We start from the raw sequence: 10097 nt of genomic DNA on the forward strand, positions 1-10097 counted from the left end.
GTAGGCAACTTTTGCATCTACCTCTATATTAGGAACCCACTCTAGAAGGTAGGTATCACTACTACAGCCAAGTCTCTGAAGATGGAGGGCTGAGCTGAGAGCAAATAGTATGTGAAATACAGTGTTCTGTCCATTACTGATATATTAGCTGTTAAGAAACGTGAGGTTAGCTATTGCTATGTGAATTTTAGGGTTTATAGAGGATACTGATAACACAGTGAAAATACATTCTGTCTTTACAGTAATCTTAAAAACATTTTTCTTTTGTTTCTCTTTCCTATTAGGGATTTGGAAATCTTCCCATTTGTATGGCAAAAACCCACCTATCCCTGTCCCATCAGCCTGAGAGGAAGGGCGTTCCCACTGATTTCATTTTGCCAGTTAGTGATGTGCGGGCCAGTATTGGAGCTGGATTCATCTACCCTTTGGTAGGAACGGTGAGTGCAGAATATTCAACTCAATCACTCCCTTTCCTTTGACCTAGCTTAACAGGGAAGTGCCTTTCCTGTTTGCTTCTAAAAATAATGTGTAGAATCAGGTGAGTTCTTGGTTTTTTGTAATAATTTTATCCTCATACTTTTTGTAGCTCTGCATTGATAGGAAAACAAATATCATATAAGAGCTTTGACTACAGGGTCTGAGAGAATGACGTTTGCTGATGGTTCTGTTCTGATGTTTTTCGTTTAGTCTAGGATACTTAGGCACCCTAGTGCTGCAGAAAAATGAATTTACATGTCCGTTGCCTTGCCCTATTCAAATAGCAGCCTGTAAATAACTGTAGTTATATGATTAAATTCTAAATGTTACAACTTTCATCTGTCTTTACAAAGCATTCTGTAATGTATTTAAATTAAAGAAACTGTGTCAGGGAAAAGTGTATCATTAAAATGATTGCCTTTCAGCTGATGATCCTGATCTATTCCCAGTCCTTGTGAATGTCTCTGATGGTCCTGTAAAGCTAAGTTGTGATGGGAAGGGGTGGATTTCTAACTGGAGAAGTAGTAGCACATCCTTTCTCCGCTTTAGAGATTTTAAATCATGAGGTGTGAAAGAGGCGATTGTCATCCTTTCTTCCTACTGTCCTTAAAAGTGCAGACTCAGATCAGGCAGTTCCTGATGGCTTCTTCCCTGACATGCCTTATCAAAGTAGCTGAGAAGCTAGTTAGCTCATGCCTTTTGCCAACCACGCACATCTTATTCCAGACAGTAGTTGAACTGCATCTGACATCCCATAGCAGGAATTATTACTTACATGTAGCTGATTCATGTGATAATGCTAGAGAAGGGATGCAAAAGCCATTGCATTTCCGGAAAGAGTACTCTCCCAATGTTATCTCATCTTCCCAGAGCGCGGCCTGATTTCCTTGTGTAGCAGTACACTTAGGAAAGGTTGAAAGTTTCTGATCTATTGTTTTGAATTCCCTCTGAAACAATCAAGTGTTTGAAACAAGGAAGGAAGTACTTTCTGACCAGGAGAGTTCCTGGAGTTCAGGAAACTGTGTCACTTTAACTCACTGGACTTGGGGATATGCTGTGCTTCTGCATAGCCACGTTATTCACATCCACCAGAAGTAAGACCAAATTCCAATTACTGGTGACAAAATAAAATTTGTCAGAAGTTCTGGTATCTCCTTCATGGCCTGGATTCAAGTTTGTGCTGGAAGTTGTGTGTCATAAAGTTATGAGGAGGAATGAATATGAAGCATGGGCAGCAGCTACTTCAAATCCATGAGGGAGCTATTCTGTAAGATGTCAGAGTGAAATGTTCTTGGGTTGAGCTTTCTGAATGAGTCATACTCTGCGCGCTTCAACACAAACTAGCTGCAGTTCAGCCTCATAAATCCGTAGGAACTGTCCATGGGAGTAGTATAGACCAAACAAGTTCAAGGATTAGCTCTCATTACCAAAAAATATGGTTCTGATGAAGGACACTTTTTATATTGGATCTCTTATTGGAGGAGAACGTAAAAAATACATTCAAGTTAGTCACCCTGACTTTGGTGAGAAGTAGTATAGCCATGGAACTTTTCCCTTATTAGGAACTGGGTAGGCAGTATACTCTTAGTGTTACGTATGCCAAGAGAGTTCGTAGAGCAAGGTACTGTGTATAAAATCCCCAAGAGCTAAAAATCTGTATAGATAGACAAGAGTCAGTGGTTGTTTGGAAAATACTGCTAATGCTCAGGAATGTGGGACAAAACAATCCTTGGAACTATCACAATCACTACAAATCAAAATGAATGAAAGAATATGAATGTATTCCTAACATCCTTAATATGCAATTCTTTCTCTAGAATTTTAAGTCTCTAAAATTAAATTTCTGGCAAGAGGTCCAACTTGCTGCTTTTCAGAATCAAGAGTTGTGATCATCAGGAAACAAGCTCTCATAACAGAGTTCTGTCACTGCTTTTGAGATCACTTTTCTATTTGTCCACTCTCAGATTCTTTTGTGTGTGTTGCTGTTAGGAATTAAGTCTTAGGGCTAGTGGTATTTTTTTTTTTAAGTTGTGCAAGAAAGAATTATTTTTACGTCAGATTCCAAAACTGAGAGTCTTCCTTTGGCAGTTCTCTTACTAATAAAGCTGTCCAAAAATGTCTACAAGAACAAAGCAAGCATAAAAGATCATGTCCTGAAGGCTTAAAGTGGCTGGAGGTCAGATGCTCTGAGTAGAGGGATTACAGAAATCCTGGTGACAGCATATGGTGAAAGCATCCAGTCATGACAGTAGATTTGATTTCTTTATATAGGAAAAAGAGAAGGAGCAGTATATATTTTTTTTTTCCTTGCTGGGTAATTGTGTTAATGAAAGAGTATCTGTAATATCTAAGCTGCTTAGAGCCTTCTTACAGCTAAGACCTTTCTGATGGCAGAATAAATGCTATTGGACAACATGTTCATTAAAGTTGTAGTGATAATTCTGATGCTAATTAAATGTCAAACTCTATTCTCAAAGCATATTTTTTACTGGATGAACTCCTCTCACTCTAACCTGGCAGAACTTACCAGTGGTAAAGGAGGTTGTTAGAATTCTGCTCCAATTTAATCAGGCAGAGCGTTACAAATGAAAGAGATAGGTACTGCTGAAAGATAATAAACTATCTTCAGTAACTAGCATTTGTAGTTTAACCTTGTCGTTTGCACATGTAAAATAATGAGATTTGTATTTATCCCAGCGTTGATAGGCAATCATTTTTTTTTTTATTAAACTAAGTATTTAACGTGTTGTCTTCGTACTCTCCAAGCAATATTTGTGTTGTGTTGTGGTTGGCTTTCGTTCCCTTACAGCATGGAAGTCTTTCCAGGAAAAATGAGCTGAGCCTTATCAGAGGAAATCAGCAGTGAAACAAGAGGTGCATTTAATTAACACTGGCACAGTTTTTATCCAAGTTCTCTGCGACCATGACCCAGAGGGCTGCATCACTCACAGGTGGACTGTTGACATCATTGCTTGGCTCAACAGAATGATGGCAGGAAAGCTGCTGAAGAATATGTGGGAAACCAATGAGGTCATTCACTAGCAATGCTTGGGTGGAGAATTATTAGATTTTTGTAGTATGTGGGTTTCTTTCCACCCCCACCCAAAAAGCCTTTGCAGTTTGATGCTTTCTCGCATTCAACCCTGTTTCCATTGTTCTCTTTCATGCGATATGCAAGGATGTAGGCTGGTCATACAAGTAAAACCTGTTGTTTTTTGCATTCATGAAGTGATGCTACCAAATCACTGGTGCAAGTAATATAGCGGTGTTTGAATCACAGTGAAATTTTTAAGTACCTCTTACCCTTTTCCAGGCATGAACTTTCATTTTAATGGGTTAAAATTAGAGGCAACATTCCTTTGGAAATATGTGGAGCCTTTGAAGCCACACCAGTTTGCAAATTCTCAAACGAACATCTTTCAGATATCAGCATAGCTGAAGAAAGGTCGGTCCATTAGAGAAATATGACTTTTTTTTCTCCCCATAGATATCTAAGCAGTTCAAGTCTCTGGAACTAGTTCTGAAAATATATCCTCTGAGAAGGAGCTCTTGGGGTGATCCAGTGTAGTTTGAAATCAATTTATGAGAACATTAAAACCCCCTTGTGGGTGAGAGCCAGAACTGTCCTGCTAAGATATTACCTGAATATTGTAAGGCGGAAAAGGCCCTGGAAGCAAATATTTTTATGAATACTTCTAGAAGGAGAATATTGTTCCCTGTTGAATGAATTTCTTCATTTATAGTGGTTAAGAGCTTAAGACATTTTGAGGGTGTCCGTTGAACGTAAGCTGGAGTCCATGCCCACCTGAAGTGAAACTTGCAGTTCTCCAGTGATCGTAAGGCCCAAGTTGTCTCCAGTCTGTCGTCTTGTCTCTTCTTTCAGGCTCTCTTTCGGGGTGGCTGAATAATTATTGGTGGATTGCCCAACTCATCCTGACAATCTGTGCAACATAGGGTGATTTTTCAAAAACATAAATGATGGTGAGATCTATATTTGCCTTGTAAAGCATTTAGCTTAAAATGCAATTTTATGTCACTTGTAAAGGAGTGGTGCTCTGCCAGGGACTTTGACCTCTCTCAGTCCAAAAAATGTCCCTGATGATGCGGCATTTGACACCTGCCTTTGGTGTTATACAGTTGCTGTGTTGTAGCAGTGCTCAAAAGTCCCCAAACAGCTCATTGTAAAAATGCACACAGGCTCCACAGGCTGGTTTTGAGATAACTGCTGTAAGCGTGGAAAAACAGAAGAGGAAGGCTATGAAGTTATGCTCACACAGGAAGTGTAGGTTAGCAGTTGTGTAGTTCTAAACTGAAAAATGCTAACAGGAAAAGAAAAGCCCCCACTCCCCTCTGTTAGATGATGTGCCTTTGTATTTATTACAGTAGGTGAAATCCCTCTCAGGAAGGAGGGAGAGAGGTTTTCTAAGACAATAGGGCAAATTGTTCCTGTGTAGTGCCCGGGTGTGCACATACGGAAATGCTGAATGATGTTACCCTTGGTGGAAAGCTGATGCATTATTCAGGGTAGGATCAGTGGGGCAGGAGGTAAGATCAATGGCTGGAAGAGGAGGTGAGGATAGTCAGCTTTAGTTTAGTTTGAAAGCCAGAGGCTGAGAGATGATTAGTGTAATAACAGCAAATCCACCTGTGTGCTCGGTGGATTGCGTGGTATGGTTGTGGCGGAACTGGGTTGGCCAGAGAGGGTCTCTGTAGGTGAGGCAAAAATAGGCCCAAGTGAATGATTTAGCTGAAGGCATGAGGAAAAAGTTGCAAATTCAAATGAAAAGGAATTTGTGGCAGCCTTTGGAAACATCCCAGGTGTGTGCACTATGAAGCAGTCAAGATTCAAGGTGGCTATGGTCATCTGTGATGAGAAAATGAGAACAGACAATTGAGGGGATGGCTGGAAACATGGTGTTGTCTGGAAAAGAAAAGAAGTTAAATTGAGAGTTATTCCAGTGGGAGGAGATACCTGTGAAATGATTTGAAGACACATGCAAGATGTAGATGGAGAACTGGAAGAAGGCACTGAAAAAAAAGCCCCAGGAGTAAAAGAGATTTGAGGGTGTTCCAAAAACGTTAGGTGAAATAATGACATGATCTAAGATCCGGCCAGGAAGAAGTCATGGGAGTAACTGATGGATGTGGTTACAGGATGGCAGAACATGCCTTCCTGATGACTAAGGGTTTTTTTAAATTGAGGAGAATAAGAGTAGAGTTTAGCTGGCTTGAAAAATCTATTATCATCTCTGTAACTTTTGAAAGTACATAGGAAAGTATTTAAATGATAGTTCAGAAATTTCCATATGATCTGAGCATTATTTGTTCACTTCAACTGTTTTAGACTGATGTAGACAAGCCAGTGCTTGTTGGAAATACAGAGTAAATATACTTTACTTCAGATCATTGCACCTCCTTGCCGTAGCCATGACACAGACATAGCGTAAAACACCCTCTTACATTCTCAAAAAAAATTCCCCAAAACAAAACAAACAGCCTCTCTTCCTCCTCTGGCGTTCAGAAATATCTTGACAGATATTGGAGGCAAGACACTTAGATACTGCGTGTAGTTCATGCTGTCTCTTTTGACTGCTCTGTTTTTTAGTAAGCACTATTTAACCTACATTATAAAGCAGTACAACGTGTTGCCGTTTCTGAATGAAAGACCAGGTCCCATTGCTGGCCATATGGGCAAAATTAATTTGCAGCTTATTACAGCTTCCTTCAACCTAGCCTGACGGTCCTCAAGGGCCAGTGCTTGTAGTTAACAGAACTAAAGGAATGGTTTTGTTTTGTTTTCTATTCAGAAGAAAAAAAAGTTGTGTAGGCTTGTGTGTTATATCAGCAAACTGAGTAGTTGGAAGAGGACTTGTTGTTCTGGAACAGGATGAAACCATTAGACAACATATCGTGGAAGAAAATAGACCCAATGGTTTGGTAAGCTGTTTAATGTTTAGATTAGATGAGATTTTTCTCAATACCAACTCCATTATAAGCCATTTCAGTACGACTATTGTAAAATCAGTTCTTTGTATTCAGAGTGACCATATTATTTTCCCATCTTATCATATTTTAAACATTATCAGGGAAGATTTTTTTTTATGCAAATGTTTAAATTTGGCTCTAAACACTTGAAAATTAACTTTTTTGTGACAAAAATGAACCTAGTATATTTCTTGATTAAGTCAGGTTTCCTTGGTCATCTTTTCCAGAGATACTTATATTAAATTCATCTATAGAAATGTAACGTTATGTTGAAGTTCTTAGACTTAAATATGGTCACTGTTAACTTAAAATAGCTTATCTGAAGGGGTCCTTTAAAACAGATGCTTATTTAGAAGTACAAAAAGTGACTTCCATGTTTCGCTTTAGTAGGTGAGTGATACCCTGCAGACACATTTTGATGGCCTCCCGTCCCTTGTGGGAATTTCACCTGGCCTCCTTTGCTTTACATGTAAAGGGGCAGAGGACGTGGTCAGCCATGCTGTCTCCATGGAAGGTATGGTAGGTCAGAGCTGCTTCAGAGGAATTTCTGAAACTGATATGCCTAAATCACAAGTGCTTTAGCATGTGTTTTCAGTTAAGATTAGCTGACTTGACACAGCAGCTCAGGCAGCACAGATTCATTGATCAAGGGTAGTGTCTGGCTAGTGTGGACAAGTTTAAGCAATGCTGGAACAAAGATAACTCATTAAACTCTGAAACAGTTTCTTTAGTGTAGTTGTTAATGTCTTGCCCTCATCTGACCTGTGAAGTTGTAAGTGATGAAATCAGTGCAGCTGTATGAGGCTTGCAAATGCCGTTCGTGAAGGTGAATAAAATGAGAATCACCTGTAAGTGAGCATGCAGCCAAAGGGGGCACCTCTGTGCAAGTAGTTTGCTCAAGGCCTTCAGAACGTCTGGGAGTCATTAAGATCCTTGATGTCTGCTCCAGTGAGACCTAACCGTGAGCATGGTTATGTTTTTTATCTCTTATTGGTCCCTTGTCTCTGATTTACAGTCCATGATCCCAGGCGAGAATGAATCTAACTGCATCAGCTAAGAAAGGAAAAAATCAAGACTGATATTCCGTATGGAGATCTCAATTCCATATTGGAGTGAGGTACTATTTGCATGGGGATTGCTATCAACAAAGATGTATCAGTTAGAAGTCGGAAGTGCAATTTGAACAGAAGCCAGCAGCGATTTTGAACCACTGCCCTTAGATTTTACACATGACTTCGGCCATGAAATAGGGACGTTGCAGTGGAAACGTAGGCACGTGTGAGTTTGAGCAGTTAGTGAATGCTTTGCCAGGTGTTCTCCAGGGCAAAGAGGGAAGCAGGTGGCTGAATCATGCAGCTGATGGCAGCTTCTCCGTGGTGCAGCAGTGCTGCCTGCCCACCCCTATCCTTGCCTACAGCTTGTGGCTGTGCTGCTAAGAACACCTGTTGTGTGCTTGTGCTAGTTCAGGGCAGGTAAATAGATTTGATTAGAGCTCATTCAACTAATCAGCCTTGTATGTGTGGACTTCGATTAAATGCAAAGAGCTGAAAATCAGTTTATAGAATGTCTTGAAATAGCAGTGTTAAGGGTTCCTATTTTGGTTATGCTATCTGTACAGAAGATGTACAGACTTCAGCGTTAAAGAAGGCAGATAGGTATTTACTTACCCATTTATGATATTTTGGATGATTTGCTGCATGGAAGAGTCTGATGCTGCCAGACCCAGCAGTCAGCTGAGTCTGATGGCTTTCAGGTGGGGAGGGTATTGCTGCTGCCTGTCTGTTCAGCTTGCTAGCAGAATCCATGCTCTATCAAGAGCTTGATGCTCTTCCTCTATATAGGGGTGAAATGAAATGATGTTTCATACTCCCTATTTTTGTTCATTCAGCCTGATAAGCTTCTTCCGTTGAAGAAATCACAGTTTCTGGAAAGGTATCTCATGGTTCAGAGTGGAAATTTAGAGATTCAGCCATTCACTAAGGAAGCAATAATTACCTTTTTAAAACTCCTTTCTATGTGTGATTTTTTTAGGAGGCTACCTTAAAGAAAAAAACATTGCACTTCTTCAACATTCTTCTATATATATTATTCAAGTGCTGATTTGCAGATTTAAAAGGTATTGATTCCTTGGTAAGCAGCAAAATCTTTACAGTTTGGCTCAAATAACTGAGGCATTTTTTCCAGACTGTCCAGTAAGACAAGCTATCTAGCAGATGTAGATAGCTGTAAATTTGAGTTTGGGAACTTACTGTTAAAACTCTAAAAGTGATTTAAGACTAATAGCAGAAACCTAGCTGGAGGCTGCAAGTCTGTGACTGAACAGTTTTATTGAGTTTCAGATAAATAAGATGAAAGATGTTTTGAACTTAATAGTGTTCCTAGCAACTTTCTTTCTTTCATTAAATTGTGAAATATAGGATGAATAGTGTGCTAATTAACGTTAAAAGAGGAATGAATATTTGTGCCTACTGGTCAAGGGATTATCCTTGTTAAAACAGGAAATGGACTCTGATTTCCTGTTTTAAAGTATTTTCTCTATAAACTCCACATAAATATGTGAGGTTAAAAATAGGTTATGCTTTTACATAGTAAAATATCAACTATTATTAGTTAACAAATATCTTATATATGGAAGGAATGGGTGTTTTCCAAATAGTTTTGTATTGAAATAAATGCATCCTGCACATACTTCACAAAATAACATTTTTTTGAGAAATTAGAAACTGAGTTCTGCTAATTTATTATATTGTGACATGGGCTTTATAGAAATTATAATACCCAACATTTACATAATATCACTTTGTATTAGTAGTTTGCTAGACAGGCAAAATTTTGACACAGTTTTTAAAGTAATAAATCCAGAGATGCAAACAGTAAGGTCCTTCTGAAAAATTAGAGGCAGGACCACAATAAAATTCATGGTTTTCTAGCCTGCAAAATCATGAGATCTTTATGTTTAAGAATGTAAAGATTCAGCTTGGGGTATTTCCGTTGAAGCAGGCTGACATATATTCTGTGGACAACACTGAAAGATAAAGTTATGCTGCTGCTCCTCCTCTAGTCCACCCACCTGTCCAAAAATCCTAAAGTATATTCTGAGATTCCTCATATGTCCTTATTTAAAAAAAAAAATGATACAAATGTTGGCATACTGTATTTTGCCTTTGATAAGTGGTAATGGGTTCACTTGAAAAGACCAATCTCTTTTCACTTCTGCAACTGTGAAATGTTATGAACAGAGCATTACCTTTTGACCATATCTGAGGATATGGTTGCATAGAACCACCTTGATACTGGATGAAAAGCTTACAGACCAAGAGATGTATCCTAGGTGGAGAAGTCCGTTAAAAAGGTCTTCTCAGTGTGGTACAACAGTGACCCACAGGCTTCTACAGGTGCAGCATTTTTGATACTCAGGAGTGACCACTTGATGCTACATTGTGACTGTTATTTATTCCATGCAGCATTACCAGCTTGGGGAAGAGTGGCTGGAAAGCTGCCTGGCAGAAAAGGACCTGGGGGTGCTGGTCGACAGCCAGCTGAATACGAGCCAGCAGTGTGCCCAGGTGGGCAAGAGGGCCAGTAGGATCCTCGCTTGTATCAGCGATAGTGTGGCCAGCAGGACTAAGGAAGGG

General features: G+C 39.4%; 1 protein-coding gene across 1 annotated transcript in view; it reads left to right on the forward strand.

Annotated features, from left to right (window-relative positions):
• The window catches only part of LOC104494979 (monofunctional C1-tetrahydrofolate synthase, mitochondrial-like), a gene marked incomplete at its 5' end in the record, with an annotated part of 61703 nt that overhangs the window by 19119 nt on the left and 32487 nt on the right, over nt 1-10097 (forward strand). Inside the window, one exon of the mRNA XM_010137888.1 lies at nt 285-437. Coding sequence (XP_010136190.1) covers nt 285-437 — 153 coding nt within the window. The remainder of the gene's footprint in view (nt 1-284; nt 438-10097) is intronic.

Source organism: Buceros rhinoceros, unplaced genomic scaffold (genome assembly GCF_000710305.1).
Source record: "Buceros rhinoceros silvestris isolate BGI_N320 unplaced genomic scaffold, ASM71030v1 scaffold2326, whole genome shotgun sequence".
Classification (NCBI taxonomy): domain Eukaryota; kingdom Metazoa; phylum Chordata; class Aves; order Bucerotiformes; family Bucerotidae; genus Buceros; species Buceros rhinoceros.